Below are 17,927 nucleotides of genomic sequence, written 5' to 3' on the forward strand. Positions count from 1 at the left end.
CACATCTGGATTCAATAAGGGCTTCGAGAGGCCGGAGCATTCCTGAGCACTGATGTGGAGGCTGCACTCTGGGGCGGCCATGGGGCCCTGGCGCTGCCTGCTGCTCCTGCTCCTCGCCCCAGCCCTGCGCGCCCAGCAGCAGCAGTTCATGGAGTACGTGGAGCGGCGCCTCACCCTCCTGGAGGTACGGCCCCAGTTTGCCCCACTTCACCCCACTTTGCCCCGCCATGGGGCTCCCAGGCCCTTCCTCTCTGGTGGTGGTGGGGCTGGGAACCAGCTGGGGGTGAGAGATGGGGCAGAGCAGAGCTGGCATGGGGTGCCGTGGCCCCCACGTCGCCAGGGCCCCGCACAGCCCAGCACATGACTGCAATGGGAGCGCTGTGGGACAGGGGGGTGCGGGAGCAGGGGTGTCATGGGTCTGGGACCATTGTGGGTGCAGGAGCATCGTGGGTGCAGGAGCATCCAGGGTGCAGGAGCATTGAGGCTACAGGAACACTGAGGGTGCAGGAGCACTGCGGGTGCAGGAGGTGGCAGGATGGGACCCAGAGTCATGTTTGCAGTGCCCTGTGGCCGTGGGGGCTCCCGTGGCCACACACAGGCAGCGTGACGGCTGCTGCGGGTGGGCTGTGAAAAGCAGAGACCTCAGTGTCCCTGTGGCCACCCCAGGAGAGGATCTCGCAGTGGCACGAGCAGAGCAGCCGCTACTCCACGGAGCTGCGGGACTTCAAGAACCAGGTGCTGGGGATGCTGGAGGCGGCGGAGAAGGAGCGGGAGGCGATGCGGACAGAGGCAGAGAGCGCAGCGGTGCGCGTGGACCGCCTGGAGCGCGAGGTGGACTACCTGGAGATGCAGAACCCCGCGCCGCCCTGCGTGGAGGTGGATGAGATGCTGATGGAGAAGCAGGTGGCCACGGCCAAGCAGAGGAAGAACGAGAAGTACACCAAGCTGACAGGTGAGAGGCTGCTGTGGGGTGACCTTCCCAGCACACCCAGTCTGCCCTGGACCCATGTTGTAGCATTGCATCCCAGCAGAGCATCTCTCGGGTGTCTCTGGCACAAACCCTGCACCCCTGCCACTGTCTGGGAGCCGCATCCAAGCCCCAGGCCAGAGCCCTGGGCTTCTCCAAAGCTTGGGGCAGCACTGGGGTGAGGGGGGCACAAGGGGACTTCTTGATGCCACCACTGCAACCTCCACAGTGAGTTTGCAAAGCAGTTGCCTGAGGGCTGGGGTGGGACCCAGCGGGACCCCTGTGACTCCGGCCCAGGGTGGGAGCTTTCCTCGCTCCAGGGCTTTCAGGGTGTCACAGCTGTCCCGCTCTTGCAGACTGCAGTGACACCATCGCGAGCATCAGATCCATGAAGATCCTGAAGCGCTTCGGCAGTACTTCTGGGCTCTGGACCAAAGATGCCGCAGGGAACTCCGAGAAGATCTATGTCTTCGACGGCACTGCCAACGACACGGTGTACGTCTTCCCCCGCATGCGGGAGTTCACCCTCTTCTCTGCCACCCGCAAGGCCTCCCGCATCAAGCTGCCCTACCCCTGGGTGGGCACCGGGCACCTCGTCTACAATGGACACCTCTACTACATCCGCCAGCAGGGCCCCTTCCAGGTGATCAAGTTCAACCTGGCCAACAAGACGGTGGTGGACAGCTCGGTGTTCCCGGCCGAGGAGCAGATCCCCGTCTTTGGGCTCTCCCCGTTCACCTACATCGAGGTGGCGGCGGACGAGGAAGGGCTCTGGGCCATCTACGCCACCAAGGAGGACGAGAAGAACATATGCCTGGCCAAGCTGGACCCCACCTCGCTGGACATCGAGCAGATGTGGGACACGCCGTGCCCGCGGGAGAACGCCGAGGGCGCCTTCGTGGTGTGCGGGGCGCTGCACGTGGTCTACAACACCCGCCTGCCCAGCCGCTCCCGCGTGCAGTGCGTGTTCGACGTGAGCGGCACGCTGGCCCCCGAGGACGCCTCGCTCGTCTACTTCCCCAAGCGCTACGGCTCCCACTCCGGCATGAAGTACAGCCCCCACGAGAGGCAGATCTACGCCTGGGATGATGGCTACCAGATCATCTACCGCATGGAGATGAAGAAGAAGCTGGAGGTGTGAGGGGCCATGGCAGGATGGCCCCATGTGCCCGGCCACCCCGTCCCGGCACAGCCGGCCCTGGTGTGGGATGGCGTCTCTGCCCCGTTTCCCATCACTGTGAAATGATGAAATGCTGGACCCCCTCCACCACCCCTGGCCACCCACCAGTACCAGGCGTCCCTGCCCAGGACAACCCTGCAGAAAGGTGGACTCATTTAATGAGATGTTGTTCTCTGTGATATAATGAATAAATACTACGCAGCGAGCTGCAGCCACCTGCTTGGGGGGAGCGTGGGGGTGCTGGGGCCAGGCTGCCAGAGCCGTGAGATCCGCATTGCACCAGAGTCACCCCAAAAGATGCTTCCCAAGGGTGGGGTGTCCCTGCAGGGCTGGCCGGAGCAGCGAGCGTGGCCGGGTACTGGGCTGGGGAGCTGGACTGGGGGACTGGGCTGGGCTTTGGGCAGGGGTTTAAGCCAGGGCTTTGGGCTGGTTTCTGCTGCAGCAAGGGGACCTCTGAGCTCGGCCATGGCCAGCCTGTTCTGTATGTACAAAACTATGAGCAAACAGCAAAATCCCTTAATCTGAGAGGAAAATCGGAGATTCCCCTGGCATGCCGGGGAGGCGTCCTAGCCAGCAGGCACCAGATGTTGCTGCTTTTCCAAGTTCGCTTCTAAAGAAGCACAGTTGTCTCCCCCCTGCAGCCACGGGATAGCCACAAACCCTTCACATAAGGTCCCCCGAGCCCCTTCCCATCCCTGTTTGATCGATGCCGAGTCCTGCGCAGCCCCACAGCAGCGTCCCAAAGGAGAAGGGGCAAGTCTGGAGCCCCTGGGATGGTGGCTCCAGCACTGCTGGGGATCAAGACCCCGTCACCAGCACCAGGGCTGCACCTGGGCACGGGCACAGCCCCGTGTGGCCACCAGGCCACATCCTTCCAGTCCCTGTCACGTCACCCAGCAGGGACTGTGTCACTCATGCCCCTAGCACTGCACCCCGAAGGTGCCGTGTTGGGCCGGTTTCTGGCCAGAGGTGCCACGAGCCCCCCAGAAACCTGGATTTGCTGTGATTTGTTCCTGTCACAGCGGCCCGAGAGCACAGAGGAGCAATTACAAGGTGTCCGTGTGTCGTTAAGCATCCCTTTTTCCCATCAGAGATGAGTCCTGGGGACAAACACTGAACACATGAAGCCGTGAGCCGGTCTGGTGGGGCAGGGGTCACATCCTGCCCGTGTCGCCACAGGGACCGCTCACAGCAAGAGGCCATGGAGCTGCCCGGCTGCCCCGGGGAGGTCCCAGGCCTGTGGGGACCAAGGACCTGGGGTCTCCCGGGGCCACCCGCCCTCTGTGAACAGCCACGACACCCCCATGTTGCCATAAAGCCGGGTCTGTGCCGCCCCCCCGCACCCAAGCTGTCCGGCCATGTGGAGGTGACTTAATATTCACTTTGAGTTCTTCTGTATTACAATCGAAGTGTCTTTTGGTTGCATAAGAAGAATGTTTAAATACACACTTTGAATGACTGTAATTGGATGGTGCTGAAAGTTCAACACACAGTGCAAGTCAAGCAGAGAAATTATCCAAGTGTGAAGGACTACGTGAACTGTCAAGTCAATTTATAGCCCTTTTCAAGATCAATAACTACGGTAACAGAAATATAATTTTCAGAAATTGCACAGTTGTAAATAATTATGCCAATGATTTCTTTAGCTCGAATTAAAATTGATGGGGCAGCAACAATTCTGCACCAGAAACCGTCTCCTAACCTGAAACAAGTCCTGCACAGTGGGACTGTCGCTCCCCTGACACACTGGTGCTCGTACTCACAGGTACAACCCATGGCAGCAGTTGCCAGAGTCCCGCTTGTGCTGAGCATCACGTGCCCGGCAAGTATTTTAATCTCGTTAGCAAATCTCGCTCATTAAGCTTCACATTGCCATGGCAAGAGGGGCACAAAACCCATGTAGTTGTGCTCCCCTTGCTGGGAACAGCCAGGAGCAGACGCAAAGGTCAGCCTGTCAAAACAAGACGCGTGTTCCTTCTGCGAGAGCTGAGACCCTGCGCTCGCTGCCAGAAAACTGCTCCTGAAATGTAAGGAAAACAGGTTTCTGTCTCCACGGGCTGCCCGGGAGGTGCAGCACCCTCCGGCTCAGCGTCAACCTGGCTTACATCCCTATGAGCGGTGATGGGGGGTCTCTTGCTGCACCCCCAAATGATGCTGCCTGTGCTGGTGAGGACGTGTCCCATGGATGGGGGTGCTGTGGGGTGGGGACACAGCGGGAACCCCTGTGAGCAACTTCTGTCTTCTCTCCTTTGGGACACGTTCACTAACAGGGGAAATTGTGGTATGAGGGTGGGTGGGCCGTCTGCCGCCACCCTGCAAAACCCCAACGTGACGAGCGCCATGAGTAACCACACGCTCATGTGGAATGTGTTTTGTACAAACACTTTGGGGATGAGAAGCAAAATGGAAAAATAACTTCAGTGCCTGAACAGCTTATAAAACCCAGCACTTATCTAGCACTCCACATCTTCAAAGTACTTCAAGAAACATCAACTAATTAATCCTTAGAATAACCCCCATAAAGCAGAACAGCATTATCTCCATTTGCTAGCAAACACTTAGACAAAAATCACATGTTTGATCATCAAAAGTGGTTCGACTGTGAGCTGGCTGTAGGCGGCTTTGGTGAAGAACAGCAGCTCCCTCTCTGTGGTCCTGGTCTCCCAAAGGGGGCCGAGCAAGCCCTAGTGAGCCCCCGGTCCCACACGGACCGAGAAGGACACTGTGACACGGATGCAGGTGGCAGAACCACAGACTCACATATTGCTTTGGGTTGGAGGGACCTTCCCAGCTCCCCCAGTGCCACCCCTGCCATGAGCAGGGACATCTTCACCAGCTCAGGTTGCTCAGAGCCCCGTCCAGCCTGGCCTGGGATGTCTCCAGCGATGGTTCATCTACCACCTCTCTGGCCAACCTGGGCCAGGCTCTCATCACTGACCCCCCCCCCTCCAGGCACCCGGTGGGCTTTGCTGCCAGCAAACACAAAAGTTCAGCTCCTGCCAGGACTCATCAATTTCTTTTTTTTTGTCTTCTTTAAATATATATCGGCTCTATCAGGAGAAAGCAAAGCTTGTGCCACAGCTGCTGGGATTATCAGGTCTCCAGGTGTTTTAATAGGTGTTAATTGCCGCTGCCGGCCCCACCCTGGTAGGAGCCGGTGACCCGAGGTTAATCCAGCGGGCTGGGGTGATTCGGGGGGGCAGCAGCTGTCCTGGACCCCTCCGGGGTCCCCTCGGAACCGGGTTTGTCGCTTCTGTGGCCGCTCCGGTGGCTCCACGCAGCCCCGGCCCCAGCGCTGCCCGCCCGGCCGGCCCGGCCCCTCTCAAATTAACGGATTTCGAGGAAAACGCAGTTTTGTCGCCCAGGTCACCGGTGACAGCGGCTCCACCGTCTAGGTCACCTGCAGCCGTTACAGCAGCCGCTCTCCCCCACCGGAGGCTGCTGAAAACCTTCATTTCCAGGCACACGGTGCCGTTCAGCCTGTGATGGGACAAGGGGGGACCCCTCCCTGTATCCCCCGGGCTGTGGGCGGGATGGACCCTCGGCAGCTTCACAGCCACTTATCACCTTCTGTAAGGAGGGGTTAGTGGAAAATATGCTAATGTGCCTGCTCCAGCGAAGCCACCGCTCTCCTTGTGAGTCTGCAGCTCTTTGTGCTTTAATTGCCAGACATTTTATCTCTTTAAAGAGTCGTCTCTGTAAGTAATAATCCCTTTCATCTCTGCTCCTCTTGAAAAATAACTTCTCTTTGGAAGGCAATCTGATAAAGTAAATTGAGAAGTTATGTTAACAGTAGGACAGAGAAAGCAAGCTCTTCTGGCTAATTTTTTCCCCTTTGTCTCATTCTCAAGGATATTGGCTTTTTTTCCCCTCCCTGACTCTTTTTCCAGTTCGCAGGAGCTATTGATAAAGTGAAATGGTTCTGCATTTAGTATTAGAAACAAGGGAACTAACATTAAAAGTAGGCAACTTAAACAAGTGTATTATAGAGATGCTATTGTACTGAAACAAGAAGGGGGGATAATTTCTCCATTTAATACTTTCTTAATGGCTGGTTGGTGAGTATAATCACAGGCTTTTAACTTCAAATAGGTATTTCTGCCCACGTAACATCTGGTTGAGGTCTAACTCATCACACATAGATTAGGAGGCAACAAAGCGCTCTATCCAGGACTTGGCAGCAGAAGTGGGAGGACGCTGGAGCTTGAGATGAACGTGGACGTGCTAGGAGGGACACACAATGGCAGCAGCTTGCCCGCGGTTCTTCGCACTTTCTAATGAAAATGAAGAGTAAGCACAACCAAGTTCATCAGCGCTGTTTGCTTGGAGCTTTGCTGCAGAGAGGGAGAGCTCAGGCCTGTGGCTCCGTGTCCGTGTGGGCTGAGCTGGAGCTGAATCTGCCTCCTCTGAGCGCTGCCAGCATCTGGCCAGATGTGCTGAGCCGGAGGTCAGCCTGCTTTCGCTTTCTGACGTGGAAATCATCGTCTTCCACTGAAAGCAGGATCTTCTCGTTAGTAACAGGGATTTAAATGTGTGTGCTCAATCACAGCTCCCTGCTATTTCTGATTTTTGCATTGTCAGTGAGCTCAGGGAGCTACAAAGGATTTGGGGACAGGAGGGACCTGGGAGTGTGAGCGCAGTGGGGGGATCTGAAGGGATGGGAACCATAGGGTGCCAGGGGAGGTTTTTGTGGGCTGTCCGGGTGCATGGACGGTTCCCACCTGCCATGCTGCACCGGCTGGTGCGACCGCGGGTGCTCAGCCCAGTAGGGGGGCATCTCTGGGGTCCCCTCATCCCTGGTCATGTCTGCCTGGGGGACATGCTGATGCTGAGATTTGAGGATGAGCACCTTGGGCCATGGCTGTGCTCGGTTTGCCCCACTTCTCCCAGCCCCACTTTGCCTCCTCAAACACCAAACCTGGCTCCTGCTGTTCCCATCATGGCACAGAGCTGCCTCTTGTCCCCACACCTCCCACCGCCAGCCCCCCAAACCCTCCATGACACTTGCACCCATCATTGCACATGCTGCAATGGAGGAAATGTGCTGCAGCTCAAAGAAAAGGACAGAAACTGAGATTTCTTTTAAAAAGGTGGATTCTGCAGAATTATGAGGCCCCCGCAGAACCATCTTCCCAGTGTCAGCTCCTTCCTTTCCCCTCGACAGGAAAACGAAACACAAAACCTTTGCCTTTGGAGCTCACAGCCCTGTCAGAGGAGCTGTGCTTTGTGACACACGCGGAGTTTCATTATTTTCTGGCCACTTTAATTTACTAACAGAATTTGCAGTTATTTCAGTGCTTTGATCAAGATGGATTACCCCGTGTACACTGCTCCCTTTTGGGGCAATATACCCATCTCTCACCAAGAAGATCACACAGGAGGAGGACCCAGGCAGGCAGCTCACACCAGCCCAGGGATTTCACGCATCCTGGCGTCTACACGATTTCACTAGGATTTTCTTTGGGGTGTTATTATTACTAATGCTATGATTATTGAAGATGTTTCCTGAGGACACAAAACCACCAGCTCAGCTTATTCAGCTAAGCAGTTCTATAATTTCTTTCCTCTCTGAAAATCAGCTCCCCAGAGCCTTTCTGGAATGGATCCGAATTTTCTACTTAAGAAATCCTCCCAAAGCAAAACTGCAGAGGGTTTGGGTTTGCCCCAGCACCACCTGCAATGTGGGGATCGTGGGGCAGCCCCAAGAAACACAAGGTAAGTTCTATTTCTCTGTTTGCCTCCAACTCCCTCCCCGTGTGTTGGGGCTCAATGAAGCACTGATTTTGGGGTCTCTAGCCCCTTTGCCTTCCGTGGCTGTGCTAGCACAAGGTCCGTGTCTTTCTGACAATACGGAGGGAGGTATAACCATGGTAACTGTGATTATTACAGAAAATTGCTTCCATTACTACAGAGGTAGGGTCAAAACAAACAGAAATTACCAATTTTTCTGTTTCTGGTAAAATGCAGAGGTATGCTACTGATTCACTAATTGCTCAGTTAAATGGATTTCTCCAAAATTACCCAGTAGCCCTGGTAAATGAAAGCGATGCGAAGATGAGCGCTTGTATGGAATCGCTCGGGCAAGTGAAAATGTGAAGTCTGATGAAGTCCACGAGGCAAAGCCCCTGGAGGAGCATCTGTCCGAGGAGACCAGGTATGGATGAGGCTTTAGGGGACATGGGTTAATTCCAGTGTTGGGTTAATGGTTGGAACCAATGATGTTCATGGTCTCTTCCCTCTCAATGGGAATGCAATATTTTAATACATAATTAGGCACTAAGGGGAAAATGAGAACTAAGAAATAAATGCTAATCCATCAGTTAATTTACGGTGGAAATCCAGTCCCTGACCTCCAGGCAGCTGCTCCTTGCCAAGTGACTTTTACAGTCCTTCTCCTCTTTCAAGTTTTTATTCCCTTTTAACCTAAAATTGCTTCACGCCTTGCAACCTGGAGGGCTCATAACAGCCAAGCACACAGGCCAGAGCTGGGCTTTGTGACCAGCTGCTGCAGACAATTGTCCCCACAGCTTCGTGCTAAATTGCCGGCTCTTCCTCGACCGCAGTTTTTCAGAAAATCAGGGGTTTAAATGAAAAGCGGTTTTCCACAACTGAGCCACCTCTGTGTCGGTGTCATCTGCCATCTCCTGCTATTTTCCATTCCTGAGCCAAGCTGGCCTTGGAAATTGAAATCTTCAGCTCACAACACAAAAAAATGAAGAACGAAATATAATTTAATCAAGAGACATCAGTACCAATAAATCCCATGCATTTTGCGCAGCTGGGGCGCGGTGTCACCGTGCCGTGTGCTGGCCCCGCAGCGTCGCCGGGTGATGCTCAGAGGGAAACCAGGCAATTTCTGGCATTGCTGGCCCCTCCATTTTTCCATTCGCTGTGAGAGCCACCTTCACAGCCTTAGAGGTAATTCTAGGAAATAATTACTTTAATTGCATCATCAGCTCCATTCCTGCCACTGTCCTGCCACATGGTTTGGGGTGGGAATTAGGGTATTTTGGACTTAAATTCTCATATTTTAGTTTTTCCTCTGGCTAAAGAAATCCTTATTAAATCTGATCTCTACCCAACTGTGGTTCACCCTGAAGGGTGTTTGTTGCTGACATATCTGACAATCCTGCTTCTGGCAGCACGAATACCTGTTACCGCTGGGACTGTCTTTGCTGTGGAAAACATCTTATTTTTGGCCGATCGTTCACGCACACCAGGCAAATTCCAGGTTTCAGAAAGCAGCTTGATATTTTTAAGTCCTGTGGATATATGATGAATAATAACGAAGATGTCCTTTGGCGTTTTTGACATCTTTGCTCATGAGAAGAAACCCGGCTTGGGGCCACGGAGCAGCTCAGCCCCCAGTAGCATCACCTCCACTGCGGGGCAGATGTTGGTGTGGAGGTTTCTGGTGGGCGCAGGAGCATCCAAGAGCCCCAGGGGCAGCCCCGCAGCCCTCACTGGTGGCATCACCTTATGGAACGAGCTTGGAAGGACCTTCTCCCACACCAGCACCAGGCCATTAATCTGCAATACAGACAACCTCAGCTCCTGGTTGCAGGATGCTAGTTAGTGGCTTGGTGATTTTTTTCCCCCATTGAGACTGCAGGAGGGAGAAGCCCCAAGGGTCAGGGCAGCTCATCCCCATAGAGGGGCCATCTTCATCAGATGGAGACAGCCAGAGCAGCTCGGCAGCCCTGCAGAACATACACAGCGTGCAGCAATTAGCGGTTCATTAGATAAAGCAACAGGCAGAAAGGTCCTCCTGGTTTCTGTAATGATTATGTCCTAGAAAAGCTGTGTTAATTCATCTCCAGCAGGCAGGGGCCGTGCCCGGATTGCTGTGCCTGGTACAACAGCCTTCATAGAATTATAGAGTATTATAGATGGGTTAGCTGGGGAGCTTCAAGGCTCTTCTAGTCCAATACCCTGCCATGAGCAGGGACATCTTCACCAGCTCAGGTTGCTCAGAGCCCCGTCCAGCCTGGCCTGGGATGTCTCCAGGGATGGTTCATCTACCACCAACCTGGCCCAGGCTCTCACCACCCTGAGGGGCAACAATTTCTTCTTCGTGTCCCACCTGAATCTCGAGGGATTTCCAATGAGCACCAGGCCAACCAGGGCTCCTGTGACATGGGATGAGGTCTGTGGGACCAAAGCCCCCATCGGGCTGGCACAGGGAGCTGGGAGGGGGACACCATGGACGTCTGGGGCAGAGGGGTTGGAGAGGCGGGCAGGGTGGTCTCCAGCATCAGGGGGGAAATCAGCAGAGCAATGAGCAAAATCCTCCTTCATTTATGTAATCTATGTAGAGTAATGCTAGCAAACCGACTTAATTAATTACAGCTCTTCCACTCTGTCCCTCACGGCAGTGAAGAAACCCTCAGCTTCTGAGGGAATTTGAAATGCAGAGGGATGCGCAGTCGCTAATGGGAGATTAGGAGGAAGTCTTCCACTTCAGAAGCAATTAACAATCCAGAAAGCGTTTTACATATGTGGATTTGATGACTGGGTCATATTTCCCGGTCACTGATTTGCTGTGGGATGTTTTCCCAGTACCACTGACCCATCTCACGCAGACCCACGGGTCCCCTCCATGGGGACACAGCCCCGGGAAGGCCCGTGGGGATCTCGGGGTGTCTGTTTTGGGGGGGCTTTGTCTCCTAATCGTATTTTCCTGTTGATTTCTGATGCCGCAGGTTACCGCATCTGCACTTGGCTCTGGTGCCGGCTGTTCCCACGGCAACGGAACGTTCTCTGGATTTGCCTTGACCCATCCTAAGGTACTTTATGAGCTTTAATGAACTGCATTTTTAATAGGAGCCTACACTGGGTTTTCGTAACATATGTGCTTTAAATTCCGTGTTTTTCATGACGAATGACTCGGGAACATATGATACGTAATTATATTTGCATGACTAACGCACTGTCTTTATGTATATATATATATATATATATAAAGCTATAAAATACAATTACAAACTATATTTGAGAGAAGTCCAGGGAGAAAACAAACAAACAAACAATTTGTGGAATATCCAAGCAGCACTGTTGCCACTGGAGGCTGATTGCAGAGCTACACTTGGACAAAGATCCAGCTTTTCTAAGCCTGTGCATCTGCAAAGAACAGCCAAGCTCCATCTTCCACAGGCTCACCTGCAGCACTCTCGACAACCCTGATTTTTTGGGGTGCTGCTCACCCTGGAAAAACAGCCTATATTACCTTATTTTTGCAAAATTTAGACTATCCTTTTGCTTTTTTGTTCTGTGCATCCAGGAGCTGTGACTTTATAAATGACAGTTTCTTGTCCCAATGAGGTCATCCTTGCATGATGCGTTATAACTAGAAATTAGATCCCTGACCTGGCATTTAAATAATTGCACAACTGTACTGATATATATAATCTTAATGGCAGGAAGAATGATCAGGGACCCAGGGGAGAAAAACCTCTAGCAAAGTGAGACTGAGAAGTCTAGGATGGCTGGATTAGAGACACAATTAAGAGGGCAAATAGTAAAAGTTCAAAAAATTAAGAATAAATAGAGAACTCAGATAAGAATCTCAGGGATCAGGGCTATACTTTCCTTAAACGAGCTGTAATTTGCTGTCTGATTATTTATCACCTTATGACATAAGTGAGGCAAAAGTATCTGGACTGAAGGTACTTGAACTAAAGATAGCAGCAGGACTGGTGTGTGTATGGGATTGGGGATGTGACTATGTGTAAAGAGAAGGTTTTGGGGGGTGTTTTTTGTCTACCTGTGAGGAGCACTCTATAATTAGAAATTAATGGTCACTTTTAGAGTGCCACTTACGGGGATTTTTCACCTTTGTTTTTTTTCTCTCACATATGAAGTTATTTTGCTCTCAAATGGTGGGAGGGCACGTGGCTGGGACGGTCCCTCAGCCCTCTGACCCCTTGTAATGAGTGAGGTTTCACATCTCCCTGTGTCCCCATCATTAAACCAGCAGTAATCATTAATAAGTGGCAGCCTTCATTTCAGTGCCTCTAACTCTTCCTGCAGTCAGTCATTTCTCTATGAAATTGGAGACTATAAGGCTAAAACTAAAAGGAGAGGGGACATCATCCATAGCCTGAAATTCACCTCTCCAGGGAGGTCTGAAGGAACGAGAGTCTCACAATGGCAAAGTCTCCCATGGGACATGGCCCTGGGGTCATCGTGCTGATTTTGCTTGGTAATAATTTAAACTTCTCTGTGAGTTACTATCATATGGTTAAGAGGAGGAGTAAGAAAGCAACTTAGCTAATCCTGGGATGGCGCCTGTGCCAGGCTCAACTCCTTTTCAGAGTTATAATCCCTCTCTAGATGAAAGGGAAATATTTGCACTTGCACGGTGTGTCTCATCTCCATGAGTGTGACCAATCTTCTCGAGTGGCTGCGCTGAGGCGATGACAAACACACAATAGTTTGATTATCCCCTCGCCAAGGGAAGTGGCAAAATCTCAGCAGTTAAAATATAAGTGTAGGGGGTTGAACTACCCAGACGTGGGTGTTATTCACCAGCGTGAGATCCAGTTTTCCAGTAACACAAGTGACAGCCAGTATTGAGTGCAAATTGATTATCGGTGTGAAGCGAGGATTAAAAATAGCAGCTTTGTGTCAAACCCCACGTATGTTTTGACTAAATCCTAGATAACAAGAAGAATGGATAAGAGACAGAGATTATACAGAAAATGCCAAAAACCAAGAAGCTGGGATTAAAGAAAAGGATTTGAGTGGGTTAGAGCGGTTAATGATTGTCAAGTGCCATCCTGGCATCCAGCTGTGACAGCTGTGACTTCTCCTGGGGACAGCTTGTGATGCGGGTGCTTTGATCTGCAAACCTGAGAGAGGCATTTCCAAGTCATGGTGCCCAACACCCCAGGCTCAGGTCAGCTCAGGCCAAGGTTCAGGGGGCTCGTGGTTGGCTTTCGAACCAACCGTCGGTGTAAGTCAATTATTTTGCATGGTTAGAAGACCCGGAACGTTCCCAGGAAGGATGGGTTGTCTGCTAAAGGGGCGTCCTCAGCCGTGTCCCTTGGTAGAATTCTACAGCGCTCCTGATGTTGTGAGCTAATGCACTCCTGCCCCCTCTTTGTTTCAATGAACTCCAAGTGCTTGAAATATATCAATCTATCTATATATATATATTCTTTTTCTCTGTGACTAGTGCTCAGCAATTCCCCAAGGGATGGATGTGTGTTGACTGTCCCAGGACAAACGAGAACTGCAAATTCTATGCCCAAGGAGTGGCTGCTTCAAATCACAGTCTGCATACCACGCAAAGGTCTGTTATTATCACATTTTATAGCATCTGCTGTGATTACTGTAACCATCTAAAATCACATAACAGACAATTACCGCTTTCGCAAGACCAAGTGTTTCACCAGACGAGGCAAGACTTACAAATCAAATAATTTTATTGAGTTTCTGCTTCTATAGCATGTGGCACATAAAAGAGAATTAAGACACAAGGTGTGATGAGAAATTACGTGTTTGTCCTTCACTGAACAAAGGATTCATCTTACTCAGAAAAACAATGCAGAAATACACCCTTCTCTGCTAGTTGTGATGTTCGGTGGAGGCTGATGCTGTGGCGTTTAGGAGAATGGAAACTGAAGTTGACCTGAAGATGGTGGCCAATGTGTGCAGTTCTGCCAGCCTGAAGTGAGGAGAAATGGCTGCCTTGCCAGCAAATTTGAACTCGGAACCAAAATATTTGCATTTACTTAATTTAGTTACAGTGGAACAAACAGCACTAATGCCCTTATTAACTTGGAGAAAAATCCACTATGAGAAAGTGTCCAAAATCCACGTCTGGCTGATAAAGATCAGCTGGTTTAGCTGTGTTCGCAGAGTCAGCGCTTGGGATGTTTAGCTTCATTTTTGACCTCTAAAGTTTCATTTTGTTTTCAAAACTTGATCTTCCTCCAGGGCTTGGGCCTTAGAAACTTTTTTCATTGAGTGCTGATAGTTCAAGAAAAAAACTTTAGAAGCGTTTTTTTTAGTATTGGTGGTGTTTCTGTATTTCCCTCTACCCTTTTGTTCTCCCTTTATTACTGGGATGATGTAAGAAATGAAGACCTAGTGCTCATGCAAGGATGTCGCCCATTTCTGTAACATCTTTCCCCCTTTATGTCCAAACCCCACTTGGACTTGGGGCAACGTAATTCTCTCCACTCCAGATAACGTGGTGATGCACGGGAGGAATGAGCAGCAGCTACGAAGGGGTCTTAGGAAATTGCTCATGCAAGAAGCTCTGGGGAGGCTTCAAACACAGGAAAAAAGAATTCTCCCCAGAGGAATCAACAGCATTTTTTTATATATGACAAAAGGAATTTGGGATACACACCGCACAGACTTCTAAGAGCTCCTGAACACCTCTACATGAAGAGGAAACCTGTGGACACGCTGCTGGGTTTGGGCTGAGCACAAGAGGAAAGAGCCACTCGCGGATCCCAAGGTCTCACGCGTCTTTTGCTGCTGCTGCTCTTCCAGGTGCGACCGGTCCAGTGTCCCCTCTCCCGGCCACCCGTGCTCTCTGTAGACACTCAGAGCATCTTTGCGCTTTTCCAGCCTTCATACAGCCTAAAAACTATTTTACATGTTGTTTTTACATACCAAACCTCCAGCTCATGTCTCAGTCTACCTTCTTCCTCTGGAAACGGATCCATACAGTAAAAGCCACGAGAAAATAAACATCACCTTGGGAGACGTATTAGACAAAGACATATTTGACCACAAAACGGGTTTCTGCCTTTACTTACGTGGGAACAGCTAGACTGGAAAGTCTCGCTGCTGCCAGTGCCACTCAGCAACAAATTACTGAGACTGTAGGCCAAGTGCAAAAATAACTTGGTTTAGTCCCATTTTCCTCGCCGCCGTCTGTATCACGGGGTGGGTGGTGGTTTGGGCGAGGGACAGGAGCCCTGGCTGTCAAAACTCGCTGCCCGGCCGTGCCACTGCAGGGACAGAAGAGAAATCACGTCTAAGCAAACAGGAGCGATCATCTGAAATTCTTTACATTGCTTCGTTGCCCGGCTCCTGTTCTGCAACATCCTCATGTACTCTATAGCATGTTTCAACTTATTGACCGCCTGTGTTTAACCACTCAGGAAGAATTACTGAACAATTTACTTTATCGCTTTGTAAATCAATTCACAGAATGAAAGGCAAAATAAACACTCTCTGTGTGTGCTGAGAAGACAAAGCTTGCTCTCGGTTTAGTTGTTTCTTGGTTTAGTACTGTTGCCTTTTTGTTTTAGAAATACCGCCTAATTGCAAAAGTACTTGTGTCTTTCCAGGCTGGTAATTTTACTGCACAGAACTTGTGTCCACAGTGCCAGAGACATTTCTCAAAGTGAAAATCAGATCAAAGAGTCAATGGATAGAGCAAACATTTTTTTGCCATACTTATGGGATCATAAATTACAACTCATCTGCCTTGCGGGCTACTATTATAACTCAAAACCATTACTCCTCAAGCTTTTGAGTACTTGCCCATCTCAGCCTCTTGTTTTATTAAATTCAAATGACAAATGACAGGCATCTCCCAGAGACAACCGGAGGCATAATGCTTCCACTGCTTTGTATTCCCCCAGAACAATTCCCTCCTCTCCTACATAAGCAGAAACTCTTTGCTGGATAATATTAATGCTCTAGCATATACAAATTTAATTTCTATGGGTGAAAACTCATTCGAGTCAGGCATGCAGGGCACAGATGCCGTGTCCACTTGGACCCAGCTCCGGAGGCTGGTTTTTATCATTTGCTTCACAATGTGGTTTGTTGGCTACAAAGCAGGGCCAGAGACAGGGTCAAGGATTCATCCAATTTCCTTCCCCGAAGAGATTAACCAGTGTAAAGTAACTCATGGCCCAGGTTTGCACTATGTAGCCAGAAATGGCAGGGTCCTCTGCACGCTCCTTGCATGGTTCTGCCTGCACTTACAGTGATGTTTGCCACTCCAAAACGTGATGAAAACTCTTCTGAGAGTAGATTCAAGTGGCCAATGTGCCACGGGGAACCAGCAGATATTTTTCCTTCTTTTAATTACGCATCCATTGATTAATTAACAATCAGAAACTAGAACAGTTCAATGAGAGTCAAACATGCCCAAAAGTCTGGAAGAGGCCGGTTTTGCATATCTAAAGATAAATTGTTGTTCTTCACTACGGGCATGACTTTAGCTCTCAGCAAAATTAGTGGGTTTTTATCTGGAGAAATATTTTAAACAAATAAATGCTCCCATGCTGAATGTCAGAGTGACTTGGCAACATCAAAGACCCATTTTGCGTTGTGCTGGTGATGATACCCTACGACATTAGAGTTTGTCTTTCGTGGATAACAGAGACATTTCCAATTTTCAGAAGTCCTCTTCAAAGTCTGGAAGGACGTGCTGTGATTTCGTATTTCTTTCTACAGACACCCCACCTAACCTGGCAGATGGAGGAAGCAGCAATGGGTGGGATGGCTGCAGGACACCCTGGGGGGTGAAGCCACAGCAGCAGGTCCCAGCGGGACCTCGAGGATCAAAAATGGGAACAGGTTTGTGCTGAGGCCAAGAGTTTATCATCACAATAACTTCAAAAATGCAACAGCAAGTGGGATTCTCTTGTGCTCACAAACTCCCCTTCTAAACAGCTGTGTGAGGAAGATAGTACTTACAAGCCTGCAATTAATGATTCATTTGCATATGTTCTCTTTTTACTGATGATGGTCATTAAAGAAGCACAGTCATTACAGTTTGTTACTCACTGTTGATAAATATGGAGCAAGCAAAGACATGAAATGTAAGAGAAGCAAGTTTCCCTGAAGGCTAAAGCAAAGAAGAGGAGAAAGAACAATGCTGGCACACAGAGAACAGACCTGAGTCATGTTGCTGACCCAGAAATGCGGATTTTTGGGCTGTGGTAGCACAGAAATGCGGCTGGTGGACCCGGCCCAATGTTGCCCAATCCTGAACAGCCAAGGAACATCTGGGGATGGTTTTCCTGGTCGCGTCACCAGAACGTGGGATCCTGAGCTATAGTCAAAACACGTCGACAAGCCGCTTTTTTTGGCCAGAGGATTTTGAGGCACGCCAGGCAGGGCAGCTCGTGTGTGATTAACAACGAAATTCGGGATTCCCCACCTTTTCTTCCCCCATCTGCAGCCCCGCGGTGGCAGCAGGACTGAGCAGCTCCGGCTCAACAGCTGCAGTCACCTGCTTGCCAGTTTGTGCTTTCAAAAAGACAATTCAATCCCAGCTCCCTGCTTTTGGTTCAAGATCAAGCGCTCGATCAGGAAAGACACTGATGTGCAGCAGAAGCCGTAACTAATCGTTAGAGCAAACAGAGACCGAGAGGATCAACTAGAAAGCAAACGCTCCATTTGCTGGTGCCCGGCAGCAAACGCTCTGAAGATTATTAAGATAATGAAGATGAAGAAGAAGAAGAAGATGAAGAAGAAGATGAAGAAGATGAAGAAGATAGATGAAGAACATAAGATAGATGAAGAAGATAGATGAAGGAGCTAGATGAAGGAGATAGATGAAGGAGATGAAGATGAAGAAGAAGATGAAGATAGATGAAGATAGATTAAGAAGATGATGAAGATGATGAAGATGAGCTGGCCTGGATGGCCTCCATGTGCACAGGGACCCGGAGCTGACGATAGAGATACACGTTGCTTTTAAAAGATGCACAAACGCATACGGAAAAGACGACGCGATGAGCTGTAACCAACAAATACCATTTCCTACTCGTTTCTGTGCAGGAGCCTTTGCCTTTTCCT

General features: G+C 50.4%; 2 protein-coding genes across 2 annotated transcripts in view; one reads left to right on the forward strand and one right to left on the reverse strand.

Annotated features, from left to right (window-relative positions):
- On the forward strand, window positions 1-2,352 carry OLFML3 (olfactomedin like 3). The gene is made up of 3 exons (XM_013369677.3): window positions 1-184; window positions 667-952; window positions 1,324-2,352. The coding sequence occupies exons 1-3, from the start codon at window positions 53-55 to the stop codon at window positions 2,106-2,108; spliced, it is 1,203 nt and encodes a 400-aa protein (XP_013225131.3). The 5' UTR covers window positions 1-52; the 3' UTR covers window positions 2,109-2,352.
- An 11,203-nt stretch (window positions 2,353-13,555) lies between these two features.
- The window catches only part of SYT6 (synaptotagmin 6), a 31,247-nt gene continuing 26,875 nt past the window's right edge, over window positions 13,556-17,927 (reverse strand). Inside the window, exon 7 of the mRNA XM_005510371.3 lies at window positions 13,556-15,115. Within this exon, the coding sequence (XP_005510428.2) occupies window positions 15,044-15,115 (72 nt within the window). The 3' untranslated portion in view covers window positions 13,556-15,043. The remainder of the gene's footprint in view (window positions 15,116-17,927) is intronic.

This window comes from Columba livia, chromosome 22 (assembly GCF_036013475.1).
Source record: "Columba livia isolate bColLiv1 breed racing homer chromosome 22, bColLiv1.pat.W.v2, whole genome shotgun sequence".
Lineage (NCBI taxonomy): Eukaryota > Metazoa > Chordata > Aves > Columbiformes > Columbidae > Columba > Columba livia.

Excerpts from the sequence above, each read along its gene's own strand:
- OLFML3 (XM_013369677.3), top strand. The coding sequence starts at position 53 with ATGTGGAGGCTGCACTCTGGGGCGGCCATGGGGCCCTGGCGCTGCCTG. Across the intron at positions 185-666 it reads GGCGCCTCACCCTCCTGGAG|GAGAGGATCTCGCAGTGGCA; the intron begins GTACGGCCCCAG and ends TGGCCACCCCAG. Across the intron at positions 953-1,323 it reads GAAGTACACCAAGCTGACAG|ACTGCAGTGACACCATCGCG; the intron begins GTGAGAGGCTGC and ends CCGCTCTTGCAG.